This window comes from Scyliorhinus canicula, chromosome 14 (genome assembly GCF_902713615.1).
Source record: "Scyliorhinus canicula chromosome 14, sScyCan1.1, whole genome shotgun sequence".
Classification (NCBI taxonomy): domain Eukaryota; kingdom Metazoa; phylum Chordata; class Chondrichthyes; order Carcharhiniformes; family Scyliorhinidae; genus Scyliorhinus; species Scyliorhinus canicula.
Window position 1 is genome coordinate 49002913 of NC_052159.1, and position 21561 is coordinate 49024473.

The 21561-nt window shown below is 54.6% G+C and overlaps 1 protein-coding gene across 6 annotated transcripts in view; it reads right to left on the reverse strand.

The window, feature by feature from the left end:
• Positions 1-21561, reverse strand: part of wasf3b (WASP family member 3b) — a 142551-nt gene that overhangs the window by 88665 nt on the left and 32325 nt on the right. For 3 of the 6 annotated variants that reach the window (XM_038818149.1, XM_038818144.1, XM_038818146.1), the window contains 2 exons: positions 7276-7350; positions 2001-2160 (listed from right to left, as the gene is read on the reverse strand). In XM_038818149.1, the coding sequence (XP_038674077.1) occupies positions 2001-2133 (133 nt within the window). In that variant the 5' untranslated portion in view covers positions 2134-2160; positions 7276-7350. The remainder of the gene's footprint in view (positions 1-2000; positions 2161-7275; positions 7351-21561) is intronic. The other 3 variants (XM_038818145.1, XM_038818148.1, XM_038818147.1) reach the window with 2 other exon arrangements.

The window sequence follows — 21561 nt, forward strand, 5'->3', positions numbered from 1 at the left end:
AGCTTGAAATACTGGTGAAGCTGCCGCCATATCTTTAGCATAGAGATGACCACCAGGTTCGACAAATACTTTGGCGTGAATGGCAGCATAGCCATCACCAGTGCCTCCTGGCAGGACCCCTTACATGACCCCGACTCAATCTGTACCTAGATAATGTCCTGGTCTCCAAATCGACCCACACCTTCTCCACATTGGCCGGTCAATAGTAAAGCAACAGGTTTGGCAGTGCCAGCCTCCTCAGGTCTGTATCGCCCTCTGCAAAACCCCCCAATAGAATCAGAGGCGGCCGCCTATATAAACCCCGTTATGAGCAGCTCCAGAACCCCGAAAGAATGCTTTAGGCAGAAAGAACGGAGGGCACTGAAACAAGAACACAAATCTTGGCAAGACATTCATTTTAATCGCCTGCACCCGGACCACCATAGACAATGGAAGGCTGCCCCATCTCTGCATATCCGCCTTCAGCCAACTTGCCAAATGAGTAAAGTTCAGTTTCACAAGCTGTGCCCAGTCTCACGCCACCTGAACCCCCAAATAGCAAAAGCTAGTCCCAGCACACCGAAAAGACAGTCCCCTTACCTCAGCTGCACCCCCCCCCCCCTCCTCCCCATGGGGCCAACCACAAAAAACTCACTCTTCCCAACATTCAACTTGTACCCTGAAAACTAACTGAACCTTTCCAATATCCCCATGATATTACCCATTACCATCCCCAGGTTGCTTACACAGAACAAAATATAATTGATGTGTTGGGCAGGCTGGGTCTATGTGGACTGCGTTTGATGCAGTGTAGTGAGAGACAGACTTCCAACACTTGATGAGATGAAACACGATTTTATTTAACATCTAACTATTTTACATGTTCAACTGTGGGTTGACACTATGCTGACTTGACTGGAGGCCTGATGCTAGCCTGACCAGACTTACTGACTACCACATGGTGTTTGCACTGGCTATGCTCATGAGCTCTGACTGACTCAGAGGCTGGATCCCGAGAGAGCGGGAAAACTGGTGCCCTCTGGCTTTGTAGTGGTCGTGTCCTGTCTGGTGATTGGCTGCTGTGTTCTGTGTGCTTACTGGTCATCCTGTGTGTCAATCACTGCCTGTCTGCACTCCATTATATACATGGATGTATATTATGACAATCATCAGTGTATAAAGGTACCCTGAAACCCTGTGCTCTACTCTCTCTCCTCCTCCTCCCCCCACCCACCAGCATTGTCGTCAGTTCGCACCTTAGCTGAAGATGCCTCATACAACAACCGCACCCATGATACAAACCTATGCCCAAACCCGAACTTCCCCAGAACCATAAATAAGTATCTCCATTCAACCCTATCGAAGGCCTTCTCTGTGTCCATCGATACAATTATCTCTGGCACCACCACCGGTGCAAGAACGACATTGAGAAACCGCCTCACATTAGACAACAGCTTCCTGTCCTTTACGAAGCCCGTCTGGTCCTCTCCCACAACCTCTGGGAGGCACGGCTCCAACCTTAACACCTATACCTTAGTTAGACTTTTTGCATCCACATTAAGCAGAGAAATCGGCCGATACGACCCAGCCCATCGAGTCTGCACCGATCCACTTAAGCCCTCACTTCCCCGTAACCCAATAACCCCTCCTAACCTTTTTTTTTGGTCACTAATAGCAATTTATCATGGCCAATCCACCTAACCTTCACGTCTTTGGACTGTGGGAGGAAACCGGAGCACCCGGAGGAAACCCACACAGACACGGGTAGAACGTGCAGACTCTGCACAGACAGTGACCCAGCAGGGAATCGAACCTGGGACCCTGGCGCTGTGAAGCCACAGTGCTAATCACTTGTGCTACCGCAGCCTCAGCCTCCAATGAGGCAAGCCGATCCTCACTGCGACATTGTATTGTAAAATGTTTGCAAAAAAATGTTGAGACAACAAGCAGTTGTTAGATTATTTTCATCATTTGGATCTAAAGTTAACAAACTCTGAAAAGAAAGAGGCATCTACACTTACTAAGACTGCTGAGCTGACGAATGATGGCTGCTAGTGTATTGTTGGTGACACACTCCAGTTCATTGCTAATTCCGTCAGGCAAAGCACCATGACAGAGGTGCCTGGGTTCAATGTTCCTCTTTACTAATGGCATGTTTTCTTGAGGATAGAACACCACCTGCTAAAAACAACACAACAACAGAGCAACAAACCTATTTCCATTGATTTCATTTGGCTACATATTAACTAGGCAAAATTACACAAATGCTAAGTTTAGAGCATACAGTGCTAAAGCTGAAATTTTCTACATTTGTGAGAATGTGAATTACATAGATTTGACTACTGTAAAATGCAGATTTACCAATGAAAGCAAACATATGCGGCGGAATTCTCTGCGCCAGATCTAAATGCTGACACTGGGACTGAATCGGTGGTGTTCTATGACAGCAAAATTGGTGTGCTTCCTATTTCAATCCACCAACTGTTAAGGCGGCACCACATGGAACATGACCGATTCCAATGAAAAATGGTGACTGATTAGTTGGAATCGGGATTGGTACTCGAGAGGCTGACAAGCAGCAGCATTTAAGCACTCCACTCCGCACACACACCATCGCCGTCAACAAGATGGTGGTGAGGAGAGTGGCGCTGCGGTTCACCGTGCCGAGACCATTAGGTGCAGTGGGGGAAGGGGAGCGGCGGGGCAGGGGAGAGGAGAGGGGAGCGGATTGGAGGGGGGAGGAGCAGATTGGAGGGGAGGTGAAAGGAATGGAGGGGAGGGAAGCGGATTGGAGGGGAGGGAGCGGATTGGAGGGGAGGGGAGAGGATTGGAGGGGAGGGGAGAGGAGTGGAGGGGAGGGGAGAGGATTGGAGGGGAGGGGAGGGGAGCGGATTGGAGGGGAGGGGAGCGGATTGGAGGGGAGGGGGAAGGAGAGGAAAGGGAAGGGGAAGGAGAAGAACGGGAAGGGGTGAAGAGGAAGGAGGCAAAGGGGAGGGGGAAGGGTGGGAACTGGGAGGAGGAAGGGGGCGAGGGGGTGCAGGGGGGGAGGGGGTGCAGGGGGGGAGGGGGTGCAGGGGGGGAGGGGGTGCAGGGGGGGGAGGGGGTGCAGGGGGGGAGGGGGTGCAGGGGGGAGGGGGTGCAGGGGGGGAGGGGGTGCAGGGGGGGGAGGGGGGGAGGGGGGCGGGGGGGGCGGGGGGGAGGGGGGTGCGGGGGGGGGTGCGGGGGGGAGGGGGTGCGGGGGGGGAGGGGGTGCGGGGGGGGAGGGGGTGCGGGGGGGGAGGGGGTGCGGGGGGGGAGGGGGTGCGGGGGGGGGGGGGTGCGGGGGGGATGGGGTGCGGGGGAGGGGGTGCCGGGGGGGAGGGGGGTGCGGGGGAGGGGGTCGGGGGGGGAGGGGGTGCGGGGGGTGAGGGGGTGCGGGGGGGAGGGGGTGCGGGGGGGAGGGGTGTGCGGGGGGAGGGTGGGTGGGGAGAGGGGTGCGGGGGGCGTGGGTGCGGGGGGAGGGTGGTGCGGGGGGAGGTGGTGGCGGGGGAGGGAGGGGGCGTGGGGGGAGGGGGGCGGGGGGGAGGGGGGGAGGGGGTGCCGGGGGGATTGGGTGCGGGGGGGAGGGGTGTTCGGGGGGGTGAGGGGGTGCGGGGGGGAGGGGGTCTGCAGGGGGGGAGGGGTGCAGGGGGGGAGGGGGTGCAGGGGGTAGGGGGTGCAGGGGGTGCAGGGGGTGCGGGGGAGAGGGGCGTAGGGGGGAGGGAGGAGGTGCGGGGGGGAGGGGTGGGTGCGGGGGAGGGGGGTGCGGGGGGAGGGGGTGCGTGGGGGGAAGGGTGGCGGGCGGGGGGGGGGGGGAGGGGGGGAGGGGGTGGGGGTGCGGGGGGGAGGGGGTGCGGGGGGGGAGGGGGGGTGAGGGGGGGGGGGGGGCGGGGGGGAGGGGGTGGGGGGGGAGGGGGCTGGGGGGGGAGGGGGTGGGGGGGGGGAGGGGTGGGGGGGGGAGGGGGTGCGGGGGGGAGGGGTGCGGGGGGAGGGGGTGCGGGGGGGGGGGGTGCGGGGGGGAGGGGGTGCGGGGGGGGAGGGGTGCGGGGGGGAGGGGGTGGGGCGGGGGGGAGGGGGTGCGGGGGGGAGGGGGTGCGGGGGGGGGGTGCGGGGGGGAGGGTGCGGGGGGGAGGGGGGTGGGGGGGGAGGGGGTGCGGGGGGAGGGGGTGCGGGGGGAGGGGGTGGGGGGGGGGGGGAGGGGGTGCGGGGGGGGAGGGGGTGCGGGGGGGGGGGGGTGCGGGGGGGAGGGGTGCGGGGGGGAGGGGGTGCGGGGGGAGGGGGTGCGGGGGGGGGGAGGGGTGCGGGGGGGGGAGGGGGTGCGGGGGGAGGGGATGCGGGGGGCGGGGGGGGTGCGGGGGGAGGGGTGGGGGGGGGAGGGGTGCGGGGGGGGGTGCGGGGGGGAGGGGGTGCGGGGGGGAGGGGCGTGCGGGGGGAGGGGTGGCGGGGGGGAGGGGTGTGCGGGGGGGAGGGGGGTGCGGGGGGGAGGGGGTGCGGGGGGGAGGGGGTGCGGGGGGCGGGGGTGCGGGGGGGAGGGGGTGCGGGGGGGAGGGGGTGACGGGGGGGAGGGGGTGACGGGGGGGCGGGGGGTGCGGGGGGGAGGGGGTGCGGGGGGGAGGGGGGTGCGGGGGGGGGAGGGGTGCGGGGGGGAGGGGGAGGGGGTGCGGGGGGGAGGGGGTGCGGGGGGGAGGGGTGCGGGGGGGAGGGGGTGCGGGGGGGGAGGGGGTGCGGAGGGGAGGGGGTGCGGGGGGAGGGGGTGCGGGGGGAGAGGGTGCGGGGGGGAGGGGGTGCGGGGGGGAGGGGGGCGGGGGGGAGGGGGTGCGGGGGGGAGGGGGTGCGGGGGGAGGAGGGGGGGGGGAGGGGGGATGGGGGTGCGGGGGGGAGGGGGTGCGGGGGGGAGGGGTGCAGGGGGGAGGGGGTGCGGGGGGGAGGGGGTGCGGGGGGGAGGGGGGTGCGGGGGGGAGGGGGTGCGGGGGGGGGAGGGGGTGCGGGGGGGAGGGGGTGCGGGGGGAGGGGGGGTGCGGGGGGAGGGGGTTGCGGGGGGGAGGGGGTGGGGGCGGGGGGTGGGGGGGGAGGGGGGCGGGGGAGGGGTGCGGGGGGGGGAGGGGGGCGGGGGGGAGGGGGGGAGGGGGTGCGGGGGGAGTGGGTGCGGGGGGGGGGGAGGGGGTGCGGGGGGGGAGGGGGTGCGGGGGGGAGGGGGTGCGGGGGGGAGGGGTGCAGGGGGGGAGGGGGTGCAGGGGGGGAGGGGGTGCAGGGGGGGAGGGGGTGCAGGGGGGGAGGGGGTGCAGGGGGTGCAGGGGGTGCAGGGGGGGAGGGGCTGCAGGGGGGAGGGGGTTGCGGGGGGGAGGGGGTGCGGGGGGGAGGGGGGGAGGGGGTGCGGGGGGGAGGGGGGGAGGGGTGCAGGGGGGAGGGGTGCGGGGGGGGGAGGGGGTGCGGGGGGGGAGGGGAGGGGGTGCGGGGGGGAGGGGGTGCGGGGGGAGGGGGGTGCGGGGGGGAGGGGGTGCGGGGGGGGGGGAGGGGGTGTGGGGGGGAGGGGGTGTGGGGGGGAGGGGGTGCGGGGGGGGAGGGGGTGGGGGGGGAGGGGGTGCAGGGGGGAGGGGGTGCGGGGGGGGGGGGGTGGGGGGGGGAGGGGGTGCGGGGGGGGAGGGGGTGCGGAGGGGGAGGGGGTGCGGGGGGGGAGGGGGTGCGGGGGGGAGGGGGTGCGGGGGGGAGGGGGTGCGGGGGGGGAGGGGGTGCGGGGGGGGGGGGGTGGGGGGGGGAGGGGGGGCGGGGGGGAGGGGGTGCGGGGGGGAGGGGGTGCAGGGGGAGGGGGTGCAGGGGGAGGGGGTGCAGGGGGAGGGGGTGCAGGGGGGAGGGGGTGCAGGGGGAGGGGGTGCAGGGGGGGAGGGGGTGCAGGGGGGAGGGGGTGCAGGGGGGGAGGGGGTGCAGGGGGGGAGGGGGTGCAGGGGGGGAGGGGGTGTAGTGGGTGAGGGGGTGCAGTGGGTGAGGGGGTGCAGTGGGCGAGGGTGAGGGGGTGCAGGGGGTGAGGGGGTGCAGGGGGGGAGGGGGTGCAGGGGGGAGGGGGTGCAGGGGGGGGGGGGGAGGGGGTGCAGGGGGGGGAGGGGGTGCAGGGGGTGCAGGGGGGAGGGGGTGCAGGGGGTGCCGGGGGGGGAGGGGGGTGCCGGGGGGGAGGGGGTGCCGGGGGGGGAGGGGGTGCCGGGGGGGGAGGGGGTGCCGGGGGGGGAGGGGGTGCCGGGGGGGGAGGGGGGTGCCGGGGGGGAGGGGGTGCCGGGGGGGGAGGGGGTGGCGGGGGGGAGGGGAGAGGGGGGAGGGGAGGGGGTGGAGGGGGAGGGGAGGGGGTGCAGGGGGAGGGGAGGGGGTGCAGGGGGAGGGGAATGGGTGCAGGGGGAGGGGAATGGGTGCAGGGGGAGGGGAATGGGTGCAGGGGGAGGGGAGGGGGTGCAGGGGAGGGGGTGCAGGGGAGGGGGAGCGGGGATGCAGGGGGAGGGGGAGCGGGGGAGGGGGAGGGGGTGCCGGGGGGGGAGGGGGTGCCGGGGGGGGAGGGGGTGCCGGGGGGGAGGGGGTGCCAGGGGGGGAGGGGGTGCCGGGGGGGGGAGGGGGTGCCGGGGGGAGGGGGTGCCGGGGGGGAGGGGGTGCCGGGGGGAGGGGGTGCAGGGGGGAGGGGGTGCAGGGGGGAGGGGGTGCCGGGGGGAGGGGGTGCCGGGGGGAGGGGGTGCAGGGGGGAGGGGGTGCAGGGGGGAGGGGGTGCAGGGGGGAGGGGGTGCAGGGGGGAGGGGGTGCAGGGGGGAGGGGGTGCAGGGGGGAGGGGTGCAGGGGGGAGGGGAGGGGGTGCAGGGGGAGGGGAGGGGGTGCAGGGGGAGGGGAGGGGGTGCAGGGGGAGGGGAGGGGGTGCAGGGGGAGGGGAGGGGGTGCAGGGGGAGGGGAGGGGGTGCAGGGGGAGGGGAGGGGGTGCGGGGATGCAGGGGGAGCGGGGGCGGGGTAAGGGGAGGAGAGGGGGAAGAGGGGAGAGGGGAGAGGGGAGAGGGGGAGTGGATTTACTCTACATGCGGAGTAGAATGCATTGACACCGCTGTCAAAGCTCCAGAGCACTAAAAATTGGCATGCGGCCAGCACCCGTCATGATTTTGGCTTCACGACCAATTCGCCACCCAATCACCTTTCCCAATTTCGGTGCCAGCTCACAGAGAATCCCGCCCAGGAACTTAATCATGCAGTCATTATTTAACTGCCTGCAATTAATGGCTGGCAGATTAAAGTGTTATCGAAAAGAGAGCTGCTAACCCGTTTATCCTGCTCTCACTGTCATGTCTGATCATACCTAGCCAGTGGTACCTTCCATAGCTGAAAGAAGCTTGCCTGTAAAATAAAGCATCTGTTAATTAACAATTTGACAAATAAAGCTGTAAAGTCACCATACTTAAATAACTGAATAAATATATAAACAGAAATGGCTACCATACTGCCAGAGCTGGGAATTTAAAACTCTAATAAACAACTCCTACAATATTCATAAGAGGGCTTGCACAAGTTAACATTTATAAGTATTATTGAATTAAGACTTTTGTCCGAAACAAATTAGTTAATCAACCTTCAACTAATTATTAAATCAGTGGATGTTTTTGTGGTGGTAAATGCCAAGTCTTTAATCACCAGCAATTATGCATTCATTCAAAAGTTAATACAGTGCACCACATCACTGTTTTACAGATTCTATGCATTTTCTACCTCTTGGTCCATATGCTACATGTCATTCCTCAACTCTTATGACTAACAGGTGTCATAAATGCTTTAGTCACAGAAAATGATTCATTCTCAAGGACTGAGAACATTCTGGAAGTGTTTTGGTTTTTTAAAAAAATTTTAATTCAAATTTTCACATTTTCACAAAAAAGAAAACAATAACAGAAAATTCTAAGAACAAAAAAAAAGAAGTGTTTTTTTTTAAAAAAGCACTGCCCCTTAAGGTTAATCCAATGACTCTGGTTCCTGCTGTTACTCGAAAATGCAGCATTTTACAAGAAAATATAATTAAGCAATTTTGAAGAAGCTGGAAACCTCGACTCTGGTGGACTGTTTACAAAAGGGGCAAATGGTGGTTAATGGCTTTGGAAAAAAGAACCCTGACCGGAAAACCTTTTCAAAGCTGGTAGGCTGGTTTTGGCTTTGGGGAGAAAACATGAAGGATCAACAACTTGGGGAAAGAAGACAACAGCTCCAGTTCTGGTCCTGCAGTTCCAGACCTAGTCCAAAGCAAAAGGTGAATGGATGTTGCTCCAAAGTCATTCAACGGACTACATGTTTTCTGCAAAGTTCACCTAGAAAGTAGTCCAAGAGTCATTGATTGTTTCGCAGACCACTGCAGAGACACCAACTGTATAACCAGGACACCATTTCAAGGACTCAATCATCTATTCTCTGCCTTTGATCGATTGACTTTTAACCTTTTGACAGAATTTGTCTGTTTTTGTGGTGAGAGAGACAGACAGAGAGAGACAGAAAGAAAGACAGAGCGAATGAGGGAGAGTGTGTGATAGCCCTCAACTTGACAAGTCTAGTTTAATAATTATTTTGTTGTTTATTGAAAGAACCTGGGCACTGAGAGGTCATTCTGAGATTCATCGGTAAAGCATTGGCATAGCTAGCTGGAGAAATAATTTAAATATATATTGTGACCGTGGAATAGTGGAACTAGAGACAGACAGTGCACTCCTCCCATCTCAGTCATAGCTCAGGCAAACGTTCAAACTTTGTCAAAGCTATTTAGTCACGAAAGACATGGAGACATAGAAAGGAACCAAAGGTGACTTTTCTGCTGACATTTCCTCTCCTCTCACTAGGAAATAGTGTAGTGTTTATTCTGCACATTTTTGTTTTACAACACCCTGGGATGGGGGTCAATTCCAAGCCCCCAGACCTGGAGTTGCAACTTAATTGAATGAACCAATAATTTGTGGGAAAATACCAGAAGTCTCTGGAAATCCATCCCATTCGGGCAGGATCCAATCACCACCTGTTACCAGGCAGAATACGGCCTGTTGGCCTATTCATTGGCCACCTGCCAATCAATCAAACCAAATCTACTCCATCTCTTAGGTGCCACATACTAGTGTGGTTTTTATTCTGCACTTATGTGTTACGACACCTTGGGATAGGGGGAGGTCAATTCCAACCCCCCTTGACCTAAAGTTGCAACCCAATTGGATTAATCAATAATTCTTAGAAAAATACCCAAAGTCTTGGGTCCTTGGCTGCCCAATAATTACAATCACCAGATTTGTAAATTTGAACACAATTACTTTTTATTTTGAATTCCGCATTCTCTCTGCTGCTTGACTTAAAGATACATGTCCATTAAACATCCATGGACCAAAGTGATAATGGCAAAAATAAAGGGGAAATGAAGGAATCAACAGGAAGGGCCCTTAGATACCTCCCTCCCCAAAAGGGATGAAACATCAGGGCACGGGTGAGGTATGCAAGACATAAATCATAAGCACATATCCATCCATCTATCCCCATTATACAAGTTATGTCCCTAATCTCTACATTAAGAACTAGTCAGCTCGTAAAGCCATGACAAAGCATCCACTAACACATTATTCTTTCTAGGGATGTGTATAATTTTAACATTATACTGTTGTAATAACAAACTCTTGCTTTCCGGGTTTTAAGCTTTTCTATAAAAACAAGCAGATTGTGGTCCGCATAAACTTAAGCTTTATTTGTTGTCATGTCGGACATATACTTCAAAGTGCTGAAGGGTAATAGCACTGCCCCTACCCCCATGTCACTTGCATCTGAAAAGTCCGGGGCAGCCATCACTAAATCGCCCATTAACGTGGCCTTCAATCTCTCAAACTCTATTTGGTGTTCTGTGGACCATAGCTTTTTTGCTAGTTTCCGCAACATATTCAACATGCATTGTATAGAATCAGCGAATTTACAGTGCAGAAGGAGGCCATTCAGCCCTTCGAGTCTGCACTGGCCCTTGGAAAGAGCATCCTACTTAAGCCCCACACCTCCACCCTATCCCCTTTATCCCCGTAACCCAAACTAACCTTTTTGGACACGAAGGGCAATTTAAAATGGCCAATCCACCTAACCTTCACATTTTTGAACTGTGGGAGGAAACTGGAGCACCCAGAGGAAACCCACGCAGACTTCACACAGACAGTAACCCAAGCAGGGAATCGGACCTGGAACCCTGGAGCAGTAAAGCAACTGTGCTAACCACTATGCTACCGAGCTGCCTATTTATGTTTCTAACGGAGGCAGTCCCCATGATTTTAGTGGAGATGGGCGTGACTTCATTGATTCAGAGTTTCCCATGTCTAATAATAATAATAACAACCTTTATTAGTGTCACAGGTAGGCTTACATTAACACTGCAATGAAATTACTGTGAAAATCCCCTAGTCGCCACATTACGGCGCCTGTTCGGGTACATTGAGGGAGAATTCAGAATATCCAATTCACCTAACAAGCACATCCTTCGGGACTTTGTGGGAGGACCGGAGCACCCGGAGGAAACTGTAGCCACCGAAGTTGGCCATTCCCTCAATACAAAATGAAGGAACACAAAGCTTGCAGGGTAAAATGGACCAACTTTGCAGCACAAGCAGGCTGCAACAAGTCACTGTGTATTCTGCCTGCTAAGAGAGCAGACAGCACCGAAACAAACATTCCGCATACTAATGAGGCAATCTCCGGGACAGTTAGCATAGTAATGGAACGATCCCAGGGACAAAGGACTCAAATAGGGAAGTGATTGCAACATTGTATGGGAAGCCAGACACCCCGGCACCAGCGGGGTTCGAAGACAAAACACCTGAAGGCCCGCCCAGTAGCCGAGGGACAGTCTCAGTATTGGGGGGATTCAAACAAATCGATTGGGAAGAGACCCAATCGATCCCCAGCAGATCGGGGGTCCGCCCAAAAGGGTGCGAAGCCTTGGGACCTATAAAAGACAGGTCCCAAACTCAGTTCGTTCTTCTTGACCAGCCCTCCTCTCTTGACCAGCCCTCTCGACCAGCCTTTACCGAAGAAGACCTTGACCAAGAGAGAGGAGAGGTTCGGACAGCAGCCGCCAGCAAGTAAGTGTCTCACAACGATCGCTACCAGAGATAGACACTCCTGACCCCTTTTAACCCGTACCAACCTGAAGTCTGCGGACCCAGTGCAGAGCAAAAGGCCCTTGTCCTCTGATCCGGCAGTTCCATATTCAGATAAGTATTGGTCTCTTTAGTGGTAGGAATAGTTTAGTCATCTTAGCGTGTGCATGAGTAGTTTATAATTGTATTATAATAAACTCATTTGTTTGAACTTACTAATTGGTGTATGGTTTTATTGCTTTGAACTTGACCTTGAAACTTGTGGCGGTATCTTAACGATACCTGGCGACTCCAAAGCTAAGTAACGAAACAGAGCCAAATCGAGTGTTAAGCACACTCACCCAGAACGAGCAACAAAACCCACACAGACAGGGGGAGAACTCACCGACTCCTCACAGACAGAAATCCAAGCTGGGAATCGAACCCAGGTCCCTGGCATTGTGAAGCAACAGTGCCACCCTTGTCCCTTAATTGGAAAAAAATGAACTGGGTACTTTAAATTAAAAACATGCTCCAATGTCCTAAAGCGTACTGGCTACGTTGGCCATTATATATTAGATCCCGAATCTGCATTAGGTCAGCTGCTATCAGCTCAATCAGTGGAGCAAACATGTGATGCCACAGCAATGCTCAACTGGGTAAGTTGAAAAAGAGAAGAAACACCTAGACCTTTGCTCCTACTTCTTGTCTGATCATTCTATCAGAAGCGTACCTATGCCAAGGTCAGGCCTGGTTGTTATGACTTCCATAGTCCATTAGCCTGTCGAGATATGCTTCTGAAGAATGATGACTTGCTCCAAGTGCCTTTGACATTTGAGGAAATGGGAAAAAGTTATCAAGAGAAAGGAAAAAGGGTTCACATGATAATGGACAAGGGCGGAAGATCAACCAGTTCCTCTGGCAGGACTCTACCAATGCAACACCCTGGAACAATACCAAGGACCTACCTGCATACAAGACTAAACATGTGTCACTAGATAGCAATGGGGGGGGGGGAGATTATTCTGCTTTGATATGGTTCATGGTGAAATACCCAATGTTGTGCAGCATTCACCCAGAGTGACCAACTCTCACAAACAAAATTAAGGGACATTCTAGCATGGGGGCACGTTATAACATAAAGGAGGTAGCGGCATAGTGGTATTCTCACCAGTCTAGTAATCCAGAGACCCATAGTCATATTCTGGGGATCCCAGGTTCGAATCCTGCCATGGCAGAAGGTGAAATTTGAATTCAATAAAAATCTGGAATTAAAAGTCTAATGGATGACCATGAAACCATTGTCGATTGTCATTAAAACCCATATGGTTTACTAATGTCCTTTAGGGAAGGAAATCGGTCATCCTTACCTGGTCTGGCAGTCACGTGACTCCAGATCCACGCCAATGTGGTTGACTCTACAATGTCCTCAGGGCAATGCTGGCCCAGCCAGCTGGCCACATCCCGTGAACGAATAAAAAAAAAGGGGAATCAGTAAAATAAGGGTGGGGGGAATAGTTGGAGAATAGGGGATTTTATACACCCACAAACGGATTATAGCAGGCATATTGATGTTAATGTGACTTGTCCACTTTAAACAGTAGATCGTAAAACAATAGGTTGCAACAACGAAACAGCATGTATTAGTGTGGCTCACAACATATCCGCACTAATATCCTCATCTGGCCATCAAGATATTTTTTCTGCATGTAGTGGTAACATCCCACACAGATTTCAAAAATCAAGCTCGGGACAAAACGCCTGAAGTCTACATTTTCCAACTACCTCACCTAATATTAGTTAACAGAGTGCATCCTGGTGTTTCCCTACAAGTTTGTCTATATTATTTCAGTATCTTTAATAGGTCTTCTCTCAGTTCTTCTTCTGCTAATAGGTCTGCATTGTTGGTTTTAAAATTCCCTCTAATATTTTCAAAAGGTGCCTCGTCTTTTTTTTTTACATAGAATTTACAGTGCAGAAGGCCATTCGGCCCATCGAGTCTGCACCGGTTCTTTCAAAGAGCACCCTACCCAAGGTCAACACCTCCACCCTATCTCCATAATCCAGTAACCCCACCCAACACTAAGGGCAATTTTGGACACTATGGGCAATTTATCATGGCCAATCCACCTAACCTGCACATCTTTGGACTGTGGGAGGAAACCGGAGTACCCGTAGGAAACCCACGCACACACGGGGAGGATGTGCAGACTCCGCACAGACAGTGACCCAAGCCGGAATCGAACCTGGGACCCTGGAGCTGTGAAGCGATTGTGCTATCCACAATGCTACCGTGCTGCCCCTCTGCATTCTCCATTCTTCATTCTCTTCTTCTAAATCAAGGACAATGTGCTTCCCTTTGTCAGGTTTCTGACTATTCAAATTAGAGAGGGTCCTCTGAATGCGTTTCTTCTGCATTTCTGTCCCTTCCTGTGTGTAATGCAGCCAGCCTTACCTGATTGCCCAACATTTATCCAAATTGAGGATTTTCCACAGCCAAACTACAAGCAGTATTGTCATTTCGGAGGGAAATATTTGGTTTAATTTTAATCAATAAACGCTCGTAAACCCCTCCAGCTTTACATTCTCTCTTTCCCTTCATATGGTTACTTCCAGCGACAAGTAAAGCAGAGGGTTAAATCTTCGCAAAGATGGTTGACTTTATCTGCACATTCTTTGTTTTACAGCATTTACCTCCTCATCAGAGTCTTTGTAATCACAGTTCTTATCTTCATTTAGATTTCAAATGTTTTTCTGTACTTTCAGAATCAAAGTATGGCCCATTACTGGTTCTATTAACCTTGTCTTTTGTTAACAGATGTGGTTTCAGCATCACTGCATGGTTCTTATCCACCTTTCTCCTTATTTTCAAAAGGAATTGACCACTGATTTAATCTCCTTTGCCATTTGCTTCCTTTATCGTGAAGAGGCACTGCGGGCCTTTAAAAGGATGTGGGCTAATCAGCCATTTGCTGGGTGTCATTTCACAGTCATTCCTGAATAGCTGATGCCATTCTATTAAGTATTATTTCCTTCAAAACAGGCATGCTCTGGGAAATATTTTATCTTGAAGTATTTTATCAGAGAATCATATAATTTACAGTGCAGAAGGAGGCCATTCGGCACATTAAGTCCGCACCGGCCCTTGGAAAGAGCACCCCACTTAACCCATTAACCCCACCTAACCATTTTTGGACACCAAGGGCAATTTAACATGGCCAATCCACCTAACCTGCACATCGCTGGCCCTAGCTGCCTCCTCTTTACTATGGATGTCCAATCCCTCTATACCTCCATTCCCCACCAGGTAGATCTGAGGGCTCACTGTTTCTTCCTCGAACAGAAGCCTAACATCCCCATCCACCACCACGCTCCATCTGGCTGAAATTATCCTCCCACTGAACAACTTCTCCTTTGAGATATCTCACTTCCTCACCCTCTCATTAAACAATTTCTTCATGAACATCTCTCACTTCCTCCAAGCCAAAGGTATGGCTATGGGTACCCGCATGGGTCCCAGTTTTGCCCGTCCTTTTCCGGGGTATGTGGAATATTCTTTCTTCCAGTCCTCCTCCGGCCCCATCCCACGACTCTTTTTCGGTACATCAACGATTGTTTTGTTAATACTTCATGTTCCTATCCCTGGAATTTCCACCCCTCAATCATGTTCACATGGTTCATCTCTGACACTTCCCATCCCTTCCTTAACCTTGCTATCTCAATTTCTGGGGATTGAGTCCCCCTTGTCCTCACTTCTCACCCCACTAGCCTACACATTCAAAGAATAATTCTCCACCAGTTCCGCCAACTCAAGCATGATGCCACCATTGAAGATATCTTTCCCTCACTCCACCCATCAGAAGTTCACAGGGAACCTTCCATCCGGGATGCCCTGGTACACTCTTCCATCACCCCAGCACCTCATCTTCTTCTCATGCAATCACAGAAGGTGTTACACCTGCCCCTTTACCTGATCCCTGCTCACCATCCAACTCTTTTCAAGTGAGGCAGTGCTTCACATGCACCTTCTTCAATCGAGTGTATTGCATTTGTTGTTCCCAATGTAGTCTACTCTACATTGGAGAAACTAAATGCAGATTGGGTGATTGCTTTGCAGAACACCTTTGGTCCATCCGCAAGCAGAACCCAGACTTTCCTGTCACTTGCCATTTCACTCACCACCCTGCTCTCATGTCCACATGTCCGTCCTTGATCTGCTGCAATTTTACAGTTAGGACCAGTGCAAACTGGAGGAACAGCATCTCATCTTCCAATTAGTCACATTACAGCATCCGGACTTAACATTCAGTTCAACAACTTCAAATTCTCCGACACCTTTTATTTCTATCATTTACTATCATTTTCTTCCATCCATCCATTTTTCACTCACCGTTGTTCTCCCTTCCCCCACTTCACCTGGGCCATTTGCTTCCTGTTCCTAGTTGTCTTTTAACACACTGCTTTCCTTTGTTCTTCCATTAACACATTTTAATCTCTTAAATGTGCCACTATCAGCACTCTTCTTAGCCTTGATCACCACAATTTACATTCCCTTTGTCTTTCTGTCCACCCCTGCAACAACAGTATAAATTTGACCCTATTTCCAGTTCTCTCCAGCTTTGACAAAGAGTTAGCACTCTCGTCTCTCAAAAGATGCTTGTCCACGTTAAATTCCATCTGCCATTTCTCTGCCCAATTTTACAGGCCATCGATATCCTGTTGTATTCTTTGACAATCTTCATCACTATTTGCAAACTTGCTCATCAGACCCGCTACGTTTTATTACAAAACAGGGGTCGCAGTACTGATCCCTGCGGAACATCACAAGTTACAGCATCTTTGGAGTTACAGACTTCCATTCGGAAAAACACCTTCCACTGCTACCCTCGGTCTTCCATGGCCAAGCCAGTTCTGGATCCATCCAGCTAGTTCACCCCTGACCCCATGTTATTTAATCTTTTGCACCAGCCTGCCATGAGGGACCTTATCAAATGCTTTACTAAAGTCCATGTAGACAACATCCACAGCCCTTCCTCGTCAATCATTTTTGTCACCTCCTCAAATAATTCAATTAAATTAGTGAGACATACACGCCGACGGGGGTGGGTGGGGAGGGGCGAGGCAAAGCCAGCAACCTCCCCCCCCCCCCCCCCCCCCCTCCCCCCCGGCAGGAACACCCAGAACAAAAAACAACCCACTGCCCACGGGACCGCTCCAGGTGGGAGGCCAGGCCCCAGCACGAGGGAACGAGAGTATTGGAGAAGGGAGAGCAGGCGAGAGGGGTGCAGGGTAGGATGGGGGAAGAGCGGGCAGAAAACCGTAGAGGCCAGGCAGAGGAGAAGCGAGACAACAACCCCCGAGAGGGGAGCCACCGTACTAGCAGGAAAGCTAGCGCCGGGGGCACGCAACAAAGCAGGGCCGCAGCGCGCCTCCAACAGGGGGGAAGGCGCCAGGCAGGGGACGGGGGGGGATCACCCATCAAAGTCGGGAGAGCAAACGGGGACAGGAATAGGGGATAGAGGGGCAAAGGAGGGGTATACAGGGGAGGAGGGAAAAGGGAGAGACCGGGGGGGGGGCGGCACACAGGGAGCGAGAGACCGGGGAGGGGAAATGCAGGGACAAAGGGACAAAAGAGGCCAGAAAAGGAACAGGGCTACAAAGTGCCACAACCAAGGGCTCGAAACAAGGAACCACTGCAAGCACCCACCCAGTATGGCCTGTGGGCGAAGAGGGCCCTCAGAGTGCAGGGGACTACCCGCGTGGCGGACACACAGTGGACGGCCATGGCAGGTGCCCCCGGGACAAGGGGAAACCCCGGAGCGCAGAGACCCGACCGCATGGGGAGAGCAGTGTTAGCGGCCATCCTGGACGGCCCCCTAACAAAGGGAAACCCCGGAAGGCAGGGGCGCGTCCACCAGATAAATATGGTTAATCCCACAGGAACGAGGGGACAGAAGCCCCCCACCAGGATAATCACCTGGAACGTAAGGGGACTTAACAGCCCAGTGAAGAGATCTAGAGTCCTCACCCACCTCAGAAACATGAGGGCCAACATAGTCTTCCTCCAAGAGACGCACCTGAGGGAGCAGGGCCAACTGCGGGTAAGAAAGGGCTGGGTGGGACAAACCTACCATTCCTGCTATGGGACAAGGGCCAGGGGGGTGGCGATCCTGATCGGCAAGAGGACAATGTTTAGGGCGACAAAGACGGTTACAGACCCAGGGAGGAGGTATGTCATGGTCAGCGGGGCCCTGGATGGGGCACCGGCTGTTCTAGTCAACGTGTATGCGCCCAACTGGGATGACACGAGTTTCATCAAAAAGACCATGGCAGAAATCCCGGACATAGCGACGCATCGACTAATCATGTGGGGGGGGGGGGGGGCGCTTCAACTGTGTACAGGATCCAAAGACGGACAGATCAAACCCCAAAACAGGGAAAACCTCAAGCATGGCAAGGGAACTCAGTCACTTTATGGAGCAGATGGGAGCAGTGGACCCCTGGAGGTTCGTCCACCCGGGGGAGAAAGAATTCTCCTTCTTCTCCCCAGTACACAACGTGTACACCAGAATTGACTTCTTTGTGGTGGGGAAAACGGTGCTTCCAGGGATAGACAAAGTGGAATACTCCGCAATTGTGATATCAGACTACGCTCCACACTACATGGACGTGCAGCTAGAGACGGGAAGGGCCCAGCGCCACACATGGAGGTTGGACGGTGCCTTACTAGCTGACAAGGCCTTCAGCGAAAGGATAGCGCGGGTCATAGCAGAGTACATGGAGAACAACCAAAACGGGGAGGTCTCATCCTCCACTTTCTGGGAAGCGCTTAAGGCCGTACTAAGAGGGGAAATCATTGCCTTCAAAGCGCAAAGAGATAGGGAGGAAAGGGTGGCTAGGCAGAAGCTGGTCAACTCCATACTGGAGGTGGACCGTAAATACTCCAAGGCCCCGACCGTAGAGTTCCTGGCGGAGAGAAAAGAACTACAAAGGAACTTTGACCTGCTCTCCACCAGGAAAGCAGTGCACCAACTCCGCCAGGCGCGCGGGACCCTATACGAACACGGAGACAAAGCCAGCCGCCTGTTGGCACACCAGCTGAGAAAGCAGGCAGCCACCAGAGAAATTGCGCAAATCAGGGGTACCAGAGGCACGTTGGAAACAGAACCAGAGAGGATTAACAAAACCTTCAAGGCCTTCTACCAAGAGCTGTACACCTCAGAGCCCACAACGGGGAAGGCTGGGATGAACCGGTTCCTTGATGGACTGGACGTACCAGTCGTGGGAGAGGGCAGGAAACGGGACCTGGAAGCACCACTAGCACTGGGAGAGATCATGGACAGCATTAGCTCCATGCAGACGGGAAGGTGCCGGGACCGGACGGATTCCCAGCGGACTTCTACAATAAATTTGCGACAGCGCTGGCCCCGCACCTGCGGGAGATATTCACAGACTCGCTAGCTAGGGGCACACTGCCACCCACATTAGCACAGGCCTCAATCTCGCTGATACCTAAGAAAGACAAAGACCCAACGGAATGTGGGTCGTACAGACCCATATCTCTGCTGAACGCAGACACAAAATACTGGCCAAAATCTTAGCCAAAAGGCTAGAAGACTGTGTACCTGAGGTGGTCACAGAGGACCAGACGGGCTTCGTCAAAGGTAGACAGCTTACCTCGAACATCAGGCGCCTGCTGAACGTGATAATGACCCCCTCCGGGGAGAGAACACAAGAGGTGATCGTCTCCCTGGACGCAGAAAAGGCCTTTGACAGAGTCGAATGGAAATACCTCAGTGGTACTGGAGCGGTTCGGGCTTGGAACAGGGTTTACCGCTTGGGTAAAGCTCCTATACAACGCTCCCATGGCGAGTGTACGGACCAACAATACCAACTCCCAATACTTCCAGCTGCACAGGGGCACCAGACAAGGATGCCCACTGTCCCCGCTGCTGTTCGCACTAGCACTAGTCTCACTCTATGCAGATGATCTGCTCCTCTACATCTCGGACCCACAAAGCAGCATGGACGTAATCAACGCGCTCCTGAAAGAGTTTGGAGCCTTCTCAGGCTACAAACTCAACATGAGCAAAAGCGAGATCTTCCCAGAACACCCGCAAAGGGTGGGGGGGGGGGGGGGGGGGGGCTGCCGTTCAAACGAGCCCGACACAACCGACACAAATTCCGCTACCTGGGGATCCAAATAGCCCATGACTGGAAAAGGATCCACAAATGGAACCTCACCAGCCTGACGGAGGAAGTAAAAAAGGACCTGCAAAGATGGAACACACTCCCACTCTCCCTCGCGGGGAGAGTCCAGACAATCAAAATGAACGTACTGCCCAGGTTCCTCTTCCTGTTTAGATCCATTCCGATCTACACCCCAAGGCCTTTTTCAAAGTGCTGGACAAACTTATCATGGCATTCGTATGGGGGGGTAAAAATGCTAGGATCCCAAAGAAGGTCCTACAAAACCCAAAATCCAGGGGGGGGGCTAGCCCTCCCGAATCTACAATTCTACCACTGGGCGGCAACAGCCGAGCGAGTAAGGGGATGGATCCAGGAGCCAGAAGCCGAGTGGGTGCGTGCGGAGGAGGCCTCCTGCATGGGGAACCTCCCTCCGGGCCCTCGCCACGGCAGCACTCCCATCCCCACCCAAAAAACACTCCAGCAGCCCAGTGGTGACAGCCACCCTCCAATCCTGGAACCAACTGCGGCAGCAATTTGGCCTGACCAAAATGTCGGACAAGGCTCCACTCTGCAACAACCATAGGTTCACACCAGCACTGACTGACGCCACCTTCAAAAGGTGGAGGCAGGACAGGGGGACACTGACAGTCAGGGACCTATACACGGACGACAGGATCGCAACACTGGACTGGAGGTGGAGGACAGATGTGAACGGTGCCAAAGAGTCCCGGCCAACCACGCCCACATGTTCTGGTCTTGCCCCAGACTTGTGGAGTACTGGACAGCCTTCTTCGAGGCTATGTCCAAAGTGGTGGGGGTGAGGGTGGAGCCATGCCCGATAGTGGCGGTCTTCGGGGTTTCAGACCAGCCAGATCTATTCCTGGGGAGGAGGGCGGACACCCTTGCCTTTGCCTCCCTGATCGCCCGCCGTAGAATCCTGTTTGGCTGGCGGTCAGCAGCACCGCCCAGAGCTGCACACTGGCTGTCCGATCTCTCGGAATCTCTCCAAATGGAGAAAATCAAATTCGCCATCCGAGGGTCAGACGACGGCTTCCACAGAACGTGGGAACCATTCATGCAATTGTTCCGGGACCGGTTTGTGGCCAACGAACAAGAGGAAGAATAGCCGGGTGGCCAAGAATCAGGGGAAAATGGATGGGAATCGGGGGAAGGTAGCCCGGGGGGGGGGGGGGGGGGGGGGGGGGGCTACGGGTTCGTTATGGAGGTTTGATGGCAAGCTAAGGCCCAAAACCAAACTGTAAATAAATGCCTATAGACATGTGCCTCGGCCATATTGGGGAATGTAAAATATGTATGCCGGCTAAAGGGGGCGGCCACAGTTGTTATTATGAAGATGTTTACCTGTAAATATACATGTTACTTTTTGCGTGTTTTTTTTTAATAATTTGTAATTTGTTGGATATAAAATATGAAAACTCAATAAAAAACATTTCAAAAAAAAAAAAATTAGTGAGACATGATCTCCGACCTCCTTCGTACAAAACCCGTGCTGTCTGTCGCTAATAAAACCATTCACTTACAAATGTGCATAGATCTGATGTCTGAGAATCTTTTCCAACAATTTCATTATCATGGATGTCAAGCTCACTGGCCTATAATTACCCGGGTTATACTTGCAACACTTTAAAAATAACGGTACAACATTGGCTATCTTCCAATCCCCTGGGATCTCACCTGTGCCAATGAGTTTATAAAGATTTCTGTTAGAGGCCCAGCGATTTCATCTCTCGTCTCCCTCAGGAATCTGGGATAGATGCCATCTGGCCCTGGGGACTTGTCTACCGTAATGCTTTTTAACACACCTAACACTTCCTCCCTCGTAATAACGACCTATTCTACACATCTCTCTCATACACCACCAATCAATGTGTCCCTCTCCTTTGTGAATACCGATGCAAAATACTCATTAAGGACCTCGCCTACTTCCTCTGGTTCTACACATAATTTCCCTCCTTTGTCCTTAAGTGGACCAACTCTTTCTCTAGCTACCCTCTTTATCCTAATATACGTATAAAATACCTTGGGATTCTCCTTAATCCTGTCTGCCAAGAACATTTCGTGACCCCTTTTTGCCCTCCTAACTCCCTGCTTGCTCTTTTCTACTTTCCTTGTATTCCTCAAGTGTTTCATCTGTTTTTAGTTGCCTGTACCTCACAAATGCATCTTTTTTCTTTTTGACAGGATTCACAATTTCCCTGGTCATCCATGGTTCCCGAATCCTGCCTTTCCTGTTCTTCCTTTTTACCGGCACATGCCTGTACTGCAC